This window comes from Orbicella franksi, chromosome 2 (assembly GCF_964199315.1).
Source record: "Orbicella franksi chromosome 2, jaOrbFran1.1, whole genome shotgun sequence".
NCBI classification, from domain to species: domain Eukaryota; kingdom Metazoa; phylum Cnidaria; class Anthozoa; order Scleractinia; family Merulinidae; genus Orbicella; species Orbicella franksi.
Window position 1 is genome coordinate 21,382,624 of NC_138146.1, and position 14,671 is coordinate 21,397,294.

At 39.1% G+C, this 14,671-nt stretch overlaps 2 protein-coding genes across 2 annotated transcripts; both read right to left on the minus strand.

Annotated features, from left to right (window-relative positions):
- Nucleotides 1-2,456: 2,456 nt before the first annotated feature.
- Nucleotides 2,457-3,443, minus strand: LOC145471720 (adenosine receptor A3-like). Its single transcript, XM_081454878.1, has one exon. It carries the CDS (start codon nucleotides 3,441-3,443, stop codon nucleotides 2,457-2,459), a length of 987 nt encoding a protein of 328 aa, XP_081311004.1.
- A 9,114-nt stretch (nucleotides 3,444-12,557) lies between these two features.
- On the minus strand, nucleotides 12,558-13,675 carry LOC145471736 (adenosine receptor A3-like). The gene has a single exon (XM_081454879.1). It carries the CDS (start codon nucleotides 13,488-13,490, stop codon nucleotides 12,558-12,560), a length of 933 nt encoding a protein of 310 aa, XP_081311005.1. The 5' UTR covers nucleotides 13,491-13,675.
- Nucleotides 13,676-14,671: the final 996 nt, after the last annotated feature.

Consider the following 14,671-nt stretch of genomic DNA (forward strand, 5'->3'; position numbering starts at 1 on the left):
TGAATACTCATTTATGGATTGGTTCTGTGTCAGAAATAATTCCTATTACCGCTTCGGAGAAGCGATGGCCTAATAACTCAACATGTTTGTCCCACGCCAAGGATAAGGAAAATTAGAACTTGAAAAACCATTGCATAGATGAGCGATCGTGCAAAAAAACCGTAATAAATATTAAATAAGATTATTTCCAAAGCAAAATAGATGTACATGTGTATCATCTGATAAATCTGATACTCCTCACTTTTCCACACTCAATTCTACATGAAAGTGCTGACTCCTCTCTCGTTCTTTCCCACCTTTCTATTTTAGTTACTTTTTTTAAATTGCCTATTGTTATGTATTTATAAGCAAGAACGTTTCTAATTCGGCGGGCTAAGCCAATATTTACAATGTAAGTTGACAAACAAAAAAAATAAAGTTGTTTGTTCAGTTATTGTTGTTGCTATTCTAAAAGCACGGACTTTCTGAAACACACCAAAATTTCAAACCGTCGGATTAGTAGCTGGAATTGCTCTTGAAACACATGCAAGCGTAAATGAAATTATTGTGTACATTTATTTTGTTAATTAAACATCCGAGAGAGCATCCGACGAATCTGTTCTTTAATCCTAACACCTTACCCTTGGCCCTTCCTGATTCGAAAAATGTCAGTCCAAATCACTCCACATCCCATCATTTCCCTGAATTCAATAACTGTACGCATGATAGTTAGTCATGATGAGCCGTCCGGACGATTTTTGCATGCATAGCCGTGATACGTGTACATCAACTGAATTTCGTCCAAACTGCAAACACTTCGCGACTTATTTTCATACATCTAGCTTATTGAGGGCCAAACTGTAGCTATTGCTTTATGCCTCGCAAGTGTGTAATCAGAAATTTTTCTCTTTAAGAGAAGAGCCGTGAAAAAAATAAGAAAAAATCACCTCGCCATTGCCTGAATTGTAGCCGTCTCCTTGAGTCACACACTCCCGGAGTCAGGCTAATTTTGCCAGCATCTCGACAAGGTCCAAAAAGACGAGTTAGCCGTTGGCCATCAATCATTTATCTCACTTCATTTTATAACCTCAATATACAACAGGAAACATACATCGTGGAATTGAACGTAATTTGTTCACTGACATTTTGTCAGTTCCAAAACTCTGGTCGGGAAGGTGCCTGAGAAAACATGAAAAGTATCCTTGCCCTCGTCGGGTAGAACCCCGGTTTGATTCAACATCCATAAGTGCCACTCGGCCGTGAGTGACCAGAGAAGACGGCTGAAATTCAGGCTATTAAGCTGTTGCTTGTTTCCGCCGAAAATAACGTCTGCGAACCTGAGCGAGAGATTGATTTCCAGGGCTTCAAAACTTTTGTTTTGTTGTTTCAACCTTGTTCCCGGGGTCCTCCCTCTCCCTGGACCCTGAGAACGAGGTTGTTGTTGTTCGCACTCGCCTACACGCGCGTAGCCTGCTAACGCAGACGTATTTCCGGCTGTCGCTTGTCTCCGCCGAAGTCAAGTGACAGCCAGAAATACGTCTGTGTTCGCAGGCTTTCTGACAGAGCGCGCGGCCACCATCCTAGCACTTGCTTGTTCACCATACAGGGAAGTTTCTAGAAAGTCACCAGAGCTTTATATGCGAACAAGCCAAAAAGGCATGCATTTGAGTGGCGGATAGCCTGTCATAGTCACGCTCATGATTACGGTTTCTTTGATAATTATTGATTCATAAAATCTTGCAAGAAAAAGGGAACAGCAGTTCATTATGTTTGGATGTCGTCTTATAATTAAGGTTTTTAATCAAGTCTTCGATTGATTGCACAATATGCCATTTCCTACACCACTGATCATCAGTTTCCCATGCCTTTCATGTTAAATTAAAACAGGTTTCTGCTTTCCTGTTTTCCCTTGATATGATCCAAATGTTTTAGAAATCCTACGTATGTCGATCTTAATTTACATGGAAACGAATTATACATAAAGTTCACATGGGGCAGCTGCCTTAAGAAAAATAACATTAAAATTTTTGATCCGACATATTTAAGCTTCTATGAAAGAGTGCACGCAGTCAAAATTCGATTAAAAACAGTACAATTTTCCGGTCATTGCACCTTTAGATGTTTCTGTCTTATTGTGCACTGAATAAAATTCATCTTTCCTCGGCCTTAAACCGTTCTCCGATTTGTCATGTGATATTACCCTGGATGTTAGTGTCTATAGCACAGATCTGGGTTAAATTATTTTCTCGGCTCATTCACTCTTTTAAATAAATGTATAAGCCATATCTTGATGGATCCTAATCTAGAAAACTTTTGCGCAGCTGCCGTTATGCGACCTTTTCATGGGCATCAGTACTAATTTCAGTTTACCTAGCAAAAAGAAAAGGTAGAATAAAACGTTTAATGTTGCCATTATCGCCTGTAACTAACTCCTTATCTATGGGATCTAGTTTATTTCATTGTGGATTCGTGGTTAATTAAGTTATTGGAAAAGTTGCAGATCGTTGCACAGCAACGGCGTTTGCTAACCTACTGTACATAGATGAAAGGAAATTGTACATGGCACGAAAAAGGGCCATTACTTTCTCTTTCAGTTCTTTGATCTTCCAACAATATAGAAAAGGATTTAAAAGAGAATTGAAAAATGCTATAATAGCGCTAAAATGCAGGGCAAACCGTGTGTACTTATTGAGCCCTGTACTAAGAATAGCAAGCAGAGATGACAAGTACGGCATATAGCAAACAACAAGTAGTCCATTGATCCATAGCATGTTATTCAAAGTTTTCTTATATTGAACTAGGTTAAAGGAGACTGGCGGTTCTCTAGAATTGTTTTGTTGATGAATTTGTTCAACATGGTGACGAAGACCACGACGGATACTGAGATAGCATAAAAGTGTCACAAGGCAACAAATGGTTAAGGCTATTGCTCCAGAAATCTTGTTGACTTGCTCGTTCCAAAACCAGGATCCCGACCAAACTGCGGTTGCGACCCACTGTATAACAAGAATGCAAACAACTCGTCTGAATTTCACGAGTTCTCGGTATCTCAAGCGGAGATGAAAGGCGAGATATCGATCAATGGCAATTGTAGCGATAGTCTGAAGGGAAACTCCTGCAATAAAGGTTGATGTCCGCCCATACGCGATAGATATAATGCAGTAACACCCGGGCATTTCCAAAATGATCGTCAAGTAGTAAGCTGTAAACAGTGGAAGGACAATCAGCCCAACGAACAGATCCGTCAGAGCCAAGCTACATAACAAAGCTTTCGATGGAGAATGAAGAGATTGACACTTGCGAAGAACGTACAAGATGACTGCGTTTCCAGAAGTCGATAAAACTGAACACATCACGCTTATTACTACACAGATAATGATGTAGATATTGTTGGACACGTTCTGAGCGATGGCGTAACTTTGAATTCTGGTTGGATTACAAAATGATTCAGGTGTCCCTGGCATGTCTAAGGGATATTGCTATTGATCACTGCATTTTCTTAAGATTCCTCCAATGAAGCTCTTTTTACGGTCACATAACCAGACAATCCAGAAAGACGAGCAAATGAATCACTGATGAGCCGTTTCCCAGTCAACACATTCATTACATTGAAAGAAGATGGAGACTACCCGTGATCTAAAAGCTTAACATTTACTTTTCAGTAACACCTGCGCCACAAGTAATAAAAGACTTTTTAAATTTAATTTTGAGGAAACAATCATCACAAAAAGCAGTCATTGGCATTTCGAAGAGTACACATTTTCACAATATGGGGGGTGGCCAATGGTCCTTCAAAAACTCTGGGTCTCGCACAATTTTAGTCGAATTTCACGGGTCTAACGGTCTCATTTTTTTAGCGGTTATGTGCGTCTCGCAGTCTCGATTTTTATACGAAGCTCTCTCGGAGTTTCGACTTTTTGCAGTTGAAAGGTTAAGGGTTTCGAAGTTCCGGTTCGTTTGTTTGTTTTAATAAATGACGTCTTCTCGTCACTTGATATTGAATTTCAATAAAGCAACTTTCAAATTTCCGAGAAAATGTTAATCCTAACTTTTGCCAAATTGTCTGAATTCCACAAAAAGCTACAAAACTTACCGCAACGTCATTTTGGCGCCAAAAAACAGTTATTTTGTTCTAGGATATCCCAACGTAGTGTGTTATAGTTAATTTCTAGTTCCAGCTTGTTCGCAAAGGCTGGCTAAAAGGCTAAAAAGAGATTTATTTTACGCGGTAAAATAAATGGTTTTATGGTGCTTGTTATGACTCCGTTCTCACTTCCGCCTGAGGGGCTTCCGGTACTACGCACGGTTATGATGTCACATGCCTCGATACGATTTCTCTCCCTTCACGTCGATTGAAGAAAGCATCGTGTTAGAATTTCATCCCCTCCTCCACCCCGTCTCCTCCGGTACATATAGTCTTATTCTGGGGCTCGCCAGCGGTTTTCACCCTCACCTTTGCTGAGAACGAGGTCTTTTAAAGGGTTAGCTCTTCCTTAGGGATGAGTGATTGGCAAATAAATGCTGTACACTTTATTGATTTAATAAACGGCCACTAACGTGGCCAAACGTTTGCCAATCCAGGTGTTATCCTTTTTACCTACTTCCTCCGTTCCCATCAAACCAAGCTTGGCCTACGCAGTGCTCATGCGCGGCTTTGTTAATAACATGCGTCATAAAGGAGAATCAAGAAGCCACACACAACCCACGATAGCTCATGATGAAACCTACGAAGTCCAAGAACTTATCTGTTGTCCCCTGTGGAACTGTGCAAAGGCACAAGTATTTACTACAGAAGGTTCCTTTGTAAGACTCCTGTACAAGCTCATTCTCGCTCATTCTTATAGCTCTCAACTAAATCTGGAGCTCGAATTTTAAGAGTCTGAGCCCCTCGCGCTCGCACTCAAAACACTTTGAAGTCTCGGTCTCGCAATCTAAAAAGTCAGTATGTCTCTGGCTCGCAAAGAAAAGCGCTGGTCTCGCCGTCTCGCATTTACCATTCACCACCCCTAATTTGGAGCACACATAACAGTAAACAATGGCTTTATTGTGGCTATATGTTACTTTCTCACTTATGAAATGCACCCAGGTACGAAATTTACAAATTTTACGATTTGATTTTTCCACAATGATTAGCACAATTTAGCATACTTTTTAAACCGTGAATACGAAACGCGACTGTCTTGTCGGTTGATACTCCCCTTTCTTAATCGTTTATTTTGAAAGGGTTCCATTGAACCAATGTTAATGAAACTTGGGATAAAATTATCTGTATTATGAAGCATGAGTGGTCAACGTTTCAAAAACATCTATCGAGCTGTTTTCAAGATTTTTGCAGAAGCACTAAAAATAATCAAAAATTACTCAAAAATTATAATGGGAATGACATTAACAAAAAGTCTCGTTCTTGAGATGACAAAAAAGAAAACCAAAAAAACTTTTACGGCTTCAAACTTAAAACGCATTTTGGTGTTGTTTGAAGCAATGCCATCAAAATAGTGGTCAACTGTCAGTCCATTTACTGTTATAATGCCAAAAGTTTGATTTGAAATGTTTTTCTCGATTTAGTCGAGATCAAACTTACAGAATTTTTTTATTCTTGTATATTCTACTTGCCATGCATAATAGTTTCAGGCATTGGTAAGAGTTTTTTCATATCACATCTGGTTCGCGCAAAATTCATGTTTACATTGATTTTCAATTTTTTGGTATATCGTTTCCATGGAAATATCGATTATCTTCAGAAATACATCATACCAAACCTCAATTCATTTCCAATTGCTGGTGTAATTTTCGTATCGATTCAATAACGAAAGACTGTTAAAAAGCTGATTGAAAATGCTTGACATAGTCCAGAAAAACTGTATCGAGGCACTCTACAAAAAAATCCGAGGCTGAGATTTTGAAAAGAATATAATTTTGTGTGTTCAAAATTTGTAAATGCAATACAATTATATGTTTCTAACTAAACCGTATAAAATTCTTCCTTTCTCTAAAAGGCAAAACTAGCCAAAAGGCCAAAAAGCAACAAAAACGGCTCTAGCCGTATGTTCGAAGCTAATACATTTCTACAAGAAGTCATATCAGGCTTTTATGCCTGCAGGCTGGCTCCAAAATTACTTGACACCAGCCACACACCAAATATACTCGGAAACAGAAATGTCACACGCAAAAATCTAAGAATATTCACAAGAATATTTTCAGCCTAAAATCGGTAGAAAAATAAGAATATTCAGCTTCGGCCGGAAAAAACAGTATTCTTGTAAAAAAGAGAGTGTATTCAATCTAACCAGAGTGATATTCACTGACAGGCTAACAAGAGTTCAGAGTTTCACTCCAAATTAGTTTGAATAAACCCAGAATAATACTGCTTACGGTCAGCACTCGATAATGGAAATAACACTTGAAAGGTCTGTAGGCTGCATTTTACCACCGGTCTACCGTCTGCATTTTACCCTTAATCTGCATTTCACCTTCGGTCTGCAGTCTGCGTTTTACAGTGACCGGTCCACGATACAGTCATTTAAAACTAATCATTAAGTGTTTTGTTATACCTCCCGGCTCAAAAATAGATAAAACGGCAAAACATATGATTTGCTTGACGCCCTTGCACACGCAGCACCAGCGGCAGTCCAGTCAAAACCGAGCTGTCCCATCGAAACGAAACGATAGTCTGTCTTCCCAGTTAACAAAAATAATAAAGACAATATAAATAAAGTTACTTTGGCTTCTTCTAATGCTTAACTCGATAAGTCTGGGTTTAATTTGACGAGGAACAGCATATTTTGTTGAAATGACACAACTATCTTCCTACCTGGCGAGAGCGATCGAAGAGCGAGTTGTCGAACGGGGGCTATCCATTTTTGGCGCTAACTTAAAAGTTTCGAGACACAAAATGCTCAAATTTTCAAATTTTCCCTTTTGTTAATCTGATAAGTTCTTGCAATTATAAATCCCTTTTCTTGAATAATGAATGCCATCTATAGTTATAATGAATAATGAATGCCACCTTGCCTGACATCAATGGCTTTCCTGTTAACATGCGTTTTAGTTCAGGCCGATTGGCACACAAATAGGCGATTTGCATAGTGGCGTCATTTGACTACAACTACCAGAATCCTTCACTTTTTCTGTTTCTTATGGTAATCAGGGCAATTGTTATTTAAACCCAACTGGGAATTCAAAATCTAAATAATAAAGAAAAAACGAAAGGAATTCTGGTAGTTGTAGTCAAGTGACGACAACGTGCAAATCTGCTATTTGCCCTCTCGGTTTCAAAGAGCACGACCTGATCACGTGCGAGTCGAAAGTTCAAGTTGTTGTTTCCATAGGGAGTTAGTGAGTTTTGTTCGTCCTAGGGAACTGGTGAGTTTTGACCCACGACACGTGACAAGTTCTCCTCCAATTGGAAAACGTATTTGAGTTGGGAGGTATAACAACAATGCTTGTTTGTTTGTTTGTTTGTTTGATTGATTTGTGACGTCACTGATATCTCATCTTTAGGCGGCTTCATTTTCCTCTGTCGGAGATCAAAATGGTGAGTTCTTTCTGGCTTGTAGCTTGGACTTACGAACATTCTGGGTATTATTTAGGTCGCTGAGCAGCTTTAATGCGCTTGAAACATCAGCTTTCCGAATAAATTGAACCCTTTAGCTTATAATTATATTGCTATGGCTGAGAAAAGGCCAAAATTGTCGCGTATATTTGAGAACCTTTGCATGAGCGGCACAGTTTTTGATGGACCTAAAAAAGCATTAGTTCTGAATATTGAAAGAGCACAGCAAAATTAAGCGTCCCGAGGAATCTGTGCCCGATGTATTGAATACTTTTTGTGTTGCGCGCGCGGGTTTAAAACTCGAAATTTCATAAAGACTTATCATCTCATTAGCACTTTTGCCACCCAGAAATTTTGCAGTTTTTGAAAGCTAAAGCTAATTTCTCCTCGAATATTACACCCAAAGAGCCAAAACTTTCACCAGTTACTTAGTTTCACAAGCTTCTTAAATATTTGTAGTTAATTCGTGTCTAGCGTGATGCCTTCTCTGCGCAAAGTCGTATGTTAATGAGGACAAATGTAAACAATGAGTCAGCAAAGATTTTCCTGTTGGTCGTGATACCCAAAACACTTTGTCACTCGCTCGTTTTCGAGCAAAATTCTGGAACCGAACTATTGTCTTAGTCTTTTCTAATCCGTATAAAACCGATGCGAAGAAGTCTTATTTGGCTTCGTGCATCAGAATGAGAAATTTGAACTAGTACATTAGCCCGCTGGTTTAATTTTGTAAAACATGGACGCCTTTGATCAGGTCTCGTGCTGTTTAAAGCTGACCGTCTAAGAGATTGTCTTTTGCCAGGTTGTATTATTCAAAGTGAATTTCCACGGGGCTAAATGAATAAATATAGGCAGGTAACGCAAAATATCCGAGTGATTTTTGTATAAGAAGAAAAGGAAGAGATATCTAAAGGGAGGCTTTCACGGTTGTGTGATGTCTGTATTATTTATTCACCTGTGCACGCTTTTTCGCACAGGCACAGTTTTTTCATTGTTTATGAACCAATCGTAAGCAAGTTACCTAATTTCGAATGCAAATAGCCGTAAAATCATCAACGTTGAATATATCATACGGGTCAACTCTAAATCCAACGGTCAACAGCGTCGGTAAAATCTACTGAAATCTTCTGAGAATTTTGGTCATGCGCCCGGAGTGGGGAGGGGTACTCCCTTATATGGGTCATATAGGTATGTGCGGCCCCAAAGGGTATGGTTTTTCAGCCGTTTTGGTCATAAATAGGGTATCGATTTTGGCCATTTTGGTAATATATAGGGTATGGCTTTTCTACTCTAGTCTTGAATTGGGTATATTGCTAAGACCAAGCTACTTTTTCGTTATTATCGATAAGACCATCAACAGAAACCCTTCAAAAATTATGTTTAGGGTAACTGTGTCAACTGCAACGGTCATAAGTAGGGTATGGAATTTTTGATCAGGTCATATACAGGGTAGGAAAAATCGCAGATTTTGGTCATAAATAGGGTAAGGGTTTTGGAAAGCGGGCTGCACACCCCCACCAAATTTTTTTGGGTGTACCTCCCTACCCGTCATTCTGCCAGGACTAACTATAGCATGAAATAACGGAACTACATCTGAGTGGGGATTTTAAAACGATTGCATTGAGAAGAATCGAAGAAAAGTATTTTGATTTAGAGACATGCGCCTAACCGTGAAACCCTCCCTTGAACATTTTTTTGCGAAGGTTTTTGTATTCCGGTGGAGTAGTGCTCGCTGTGCCATTTAGATACAAAAAAAAAGAATTGTTGAGTTTGGTCTTTATCCAACTCTGTGTTGCTGAAAGTAAATTTTCTTCCTTTAAGCTTAAAAGATTTCCTTCAAGGGTGTATTTGCTATTTTGATAGACGTTTAAGAGACGTAACTGCAGGCATTCCAAGCATAGCCGGGAGTATGTCAAGATTGTGCGTTATACTAATTGTGCAGGTTGTTTCCCCAAGGATAAGGCTATAAAGAAATTTGTTTCTGGGAGCATTGTGGAGGCAGCAGTGGGAGATATTGCTAATGCAAGTGTAATCGAGCCAAGCGGTACTTTGGTAGGTCTTTAAAATCACTTTCTGAAATTGTACAAATGTACCGTACAAATGTCCCAGTGCTAGTGAGCATTGCAGAATGCAATCTAGTAATTTCAAATGTTTGTTGTCGGGTTCTGGGTTAGGGGTTTTTGCAAAGATCAGAGCTGATTTAGACGCAATTCTGCCAAAATCATAATTACATGTATAACTTGCCGCAGTCTGTCCTGTACAGGTTTCAAAACTTAATGACCTTCTTAGTCTCAGACAATGTCCGGTGATGAAAGTTGCGTGCAGTTTTTGCGTGACGTAGCGTGCAGTAAAGAAGTCACATGTGACACAGATTAAATTATACTAATAAGACTATGGCTGGATCTTTAGATTCAGTGTTCAACATACACCTTACTAACTGTTAGGCCATCCTTGACTATTTTTCTTTTCAACATTCTAGCCTGACAACGCCAGGGGACAACGTCCAGGAGGTGTTGGACCACAGCAAACTAAGGCAGCAAACTGTTGCCTGCAGTGACTGTAGTTGAATCCAGAAGGATCGGATAGTAAGAACGGTCACTTTACAATTGTTGTGTGGTTTTGAAATTCATTGAAATATCCTGCGGAACATGCACAGTCAAACGGCTCCACTCTGCTTAAAATTACTCCTAATAACACAGCATTAGTATCCTTCAGAAACACGTGTGAAGCAAGAAAGGTCGAGATACGGAAAATCAGTTGCACGGCAAATGCACAGATGTCACGTACCGTCGGGATTCGTGTGGGCCTCTCAACCCCATTTTACAACTTCAGGCGGCATGGGCTTCGGTAGTTCCTTCGCCAACATGATTTTGGCAAATTTATTCGATTTTGTCAAAAACTGAAGCTAAAAACACCGGCAGGCCTCCAACGTCAAAAACTTTCTCGTCCGCCATATTGTATTTACAGTGATTCATTCCCAGGCCTTCCTCTTTCCCATCCGATGGCTTGAACCAGTCCTCGAGATTACACGATTATCGACAAATTAATTGCTTTCATCAAGCTTTAGGGCCAACCTACCTCCTGTACTTAAACATTACTTAGTTTTACTCAGCTCGATTAGCTTTATAGTTATCCTGAGTAAACATTACCTCTTTTTTGTATTAATATATTATATTGTAAAGTTTAACTTTTTTTATTTGGTAACAAAAGCTTGTTGTTGTTGTTGTTGTTGTTGTGGTTGTTGTAGATTACACGAATATTGAATGGAATGAAGATATACGGATGAAATTAAATGGATATAGAGCAATTAAATGAAATAGATATAGACATATCAAATTGAATTAATTCAAAAGTATTCCATAAATATATTATTAAATTCAATAAATAAATAAAAATATTACTAACCACTTATTAACCTTACGGGAAAATCTCAAACCGAGACCATGCATGTTGTAATCCGCATCTGCACTTATTTTACATAACTGCCCTTAGCACTTGGTGTAAAATCTCGCGCCTCTTTGCAGGCATGCACAATTGTCATTCAATCAGAAGCCTGAGAAATCAAAACCCTTCCTGTCTCGCTCTCAATAGTTTTTCAATGGTTCGCTGGATCATCTATGCTTTTCTGTTGATTAGCCTGAGTGTTTTCTTGGTTTTAAAAACTGCTCTTTACCTACACCAGTAATCATCACTTTTAAAAGTTTGTAGTTTTCTTGTTTTCATATCCAACGGTTGAGTTTAAATAGAATCGTACTATTTACGATATTTTAATGCACACCATGAACATTAGCAAATGAATTCAATTTCTCGTACTTTTAACAGTCTAAGAGGTCTTCATATACTATTTTCTGTTGTCATATAGAAGTACTAAAAAGTATATCAAATACTGGTTGTACATGTATTTGGTTGGATCCTGCACCGGTCTGACAAAAATATATAAACGCTATTTATGAAACTCTGTCATAATGATATCCACTCGACCATGCCCGGCGTAGTCAATCGAACGAAACCGAACCAAAAATCGAACTTAATCGATTAATACTGGGTAACATGAACACCTCATTACACTATGTAGACTGTCTTGAAATCGCTCGGGATAACACCGAACGGGGATATTCTTAAGAGATTTAAACCGCCGTCGCTAAAGTTTCGTTTAGATAACTAAAAACGACCAGTGAATCTGGATCTTGACGCACGCAACAGTGTAGAGTGTGTACAAAATAGTTATTACTAGTGCTAAAAGTGTTCTCATTACCTCAAAGTAGATTTCTATTAATTAAAACTGCAAATGGTGTATCTATCTATCCTCGACACGGACGGCGAAAAAGCACTCGTGGTAGCCTTTTACCACCGCTTCCAGAATGGTTAGTTTCACCTCGTCTGCCCTGTCCGAAATCTTGCCTGTTGTACTCGTGTTTGAAATTGAAGCCAATAAATAACTTCTTTGACCGAAACGTTTTGTTTCAAACCAGATGAAACTGGATTTATGTTCGAGTGTTGAAGTGTTCGATTACCGAACGTTCGATTGGTAAAATGTTTGGGTGAGTTCGATTATAAGTCCGATTGCCGAAACCAATCGAACTCAATCGAGCGATTTAGTTCGACTGAGTTCGATTACCGAACGTTCGATTGACTACGGCGGGACCATGTCGACAGAATTTATCTTAACTTTGCAAAACGCTGTATGCCATTTTTGAGTAACAAGTACTCGTTGTCCTTAATGCTAAAAGGTGTTTTTTATTAGAGGTTGTACTGTGACTAACTTGAAATACTTAAACTATAAATAGCTTTATTGCTAACCACCAGGTAAACAAACTGCAAACGGGCTGCATAGCGCACGCGGAGTGCGAAGTCTAAATTTCTGATGTTTAATTTGCAGTTCAGGTTTTGATCTGCGGTGAGGTTTATTTTGAAACAGTCTGGTCAATTTCAGGTCGTTGTGTCCGATTTATAGGGCTGGAATAGTTATTGAAAAATGTTTCACTGCCGCTAACATTGCAGCTTACAGACTTTGCTAACCTACTGTGATCTACTGTCCATGAGGTGACAAGAAGTTGTAAAACACACGGAAAAGGGCCATAACTTTCTCTCTTAGTTCTTTGATCTTCCAGCAATATAGAATAGGATTTAAAGAGGAATTAAGATACGCTGCAATGGCACTAAAATGTAAAGCAAACCGAGTAAAGTTACTGAGTCCAGTGACAAGTACTGCAAACAGCGATAACAAGTATGGCAAATAGCACCCAAGAAGAACGCCATTGATCCAAAGCATGTCATTCACAGTTTTCCTGTATTGACCCACATTAAAATTGACCACTGGTGAACTGGAATTCGCCTGCTGGTGAATTTGTGCAGCTTGGTGTCGAAGACCACGATAAATACACAGATAACAAAGCAACGTTATAAGACTACAACTGATTAAACCGATTGTCCCTAAATACGCACTGATCAGCGTATTCCAAAACCAGATTCCCGACCAAACTGCGGTTGCGATCCACTCTAAACCAAGAATGCAAAGCACTCTTCTCAGTTTCACGAGTTCACGGTATCTCAAGCGAAGATGAAAGGCGAGATATCGATCAATAGCAATTGTAGCGACAGTCAGAAGGGAAACTCCTCCAATAAAGGTTGAGGTCCTTCCATATGTGATGGCTATGACACAGTAATACCTGGGTATTTGCAAAATGACCATCAAGTAATAAGCTGTAAAAAGCGGAAGAACAATCAGTCCAACGAAAAGATCCGTCAAAGCCAAACTACATAACAAAGCTTTTGATGGAGAATGAAGAGATTGACATTTTCGAAGAGCGAGTAGGATCATAGTGTTACCCAAAGATGATGAAACTGAGAGGATCACGTTTACAACACAGGCACAGATGTAGATAATCTTCGGAAACTGTTCTGCCGCAGGGTAAAAGTGAGTGCTGGTAGAAGTGCAAAATGATCTGGATGGCTCTGCCATTTGGAAAAGATGTTTACGCTGGTGCTCGTTGTGTTTCCTGTAGATTGTGATTAATTATATATTCTGGCCAGCCAATCTAGGAAAACGAGCAAATGTATCCGGCGCTCATGAATTATTTCAACAAATATTCGAATTTGAAAGGAAGAAGCCACCATAAAACGTTTGCTAAAATTGCTGATTGGTTTTTCACCTAAAAACGACGTTTGGTGTCCTTTTTGTTCCTGCTTCTGTAAATAAATCGCCAGCCAGGCTTTCGTTTAACTGCCGTTACTATCCCTCAATGTTTCGTTTCTTTCTCTCTTTGCTTTCCGCTGATAGATGACTCAAGAAGCGCGAAGCGACCGGAGGGAGAGGGAACGGAAATAAATCAATAATTTTTTGGCGATGTTCGACAGGCAATCACTTTAAAGTCACTGCTGATTGACAATAATTTGCTACTTTGCATAACTTTCACTAACTTTCACACATTAGAAGTCATTAAGTCCAATATTAGTGAGTTGTTTTTAATTCCCCAACAACGCAAAAACATGAACATCACAGAGAAATCAATTGCATCTGCATACTGTTGGCTACCGAGATGAAAAAGAAGCGAACATTCTAAGTTTTGAAAAGTCATGATTATTTTGGCCGATGAGCTTAGTTAAGCAGCAGGTGCATGGACACAATCATTCTTCAGTCAATTAACACGAATTTTTTATTTTCAAACTGTGATGTCGTTAACAAATGAGGTCCTTCCATATGTGATGGCTATGACACAGTAATACCTGGGTATTTGCAAAATGACCATCAAGTAATAAGCTGTAAAAAGCGGAAGAACAATCAGTCCAACGAAAAGATCCGTCAAAGCCAAACTACATAACAAAGCTTTTGATGGAGAATGAAGAGATTGGCATTTTCGAAGAGCGAGTAGGATCATAGTGTTACCCAAAGACGATGAAACTGAGAGGATCACGGTAACAACACTGGCAAAGATGTAGATAATCTTCGGAAACTGTTCTGCCGCAGGGTAAAAGTGAGTGCTGGTAGAACTGCAAAATGATCTGGATGGCTCTGCTTCCTACAGATTGTGATTAATTACATATTCTGGCCAGCCAATCTAGGAAAACGAGCAAATGTATCCAGTGCTCATGAATTATTTAAACAAATGCTCTAATTTGAAAGGAAGAAGCCACCATAAAACG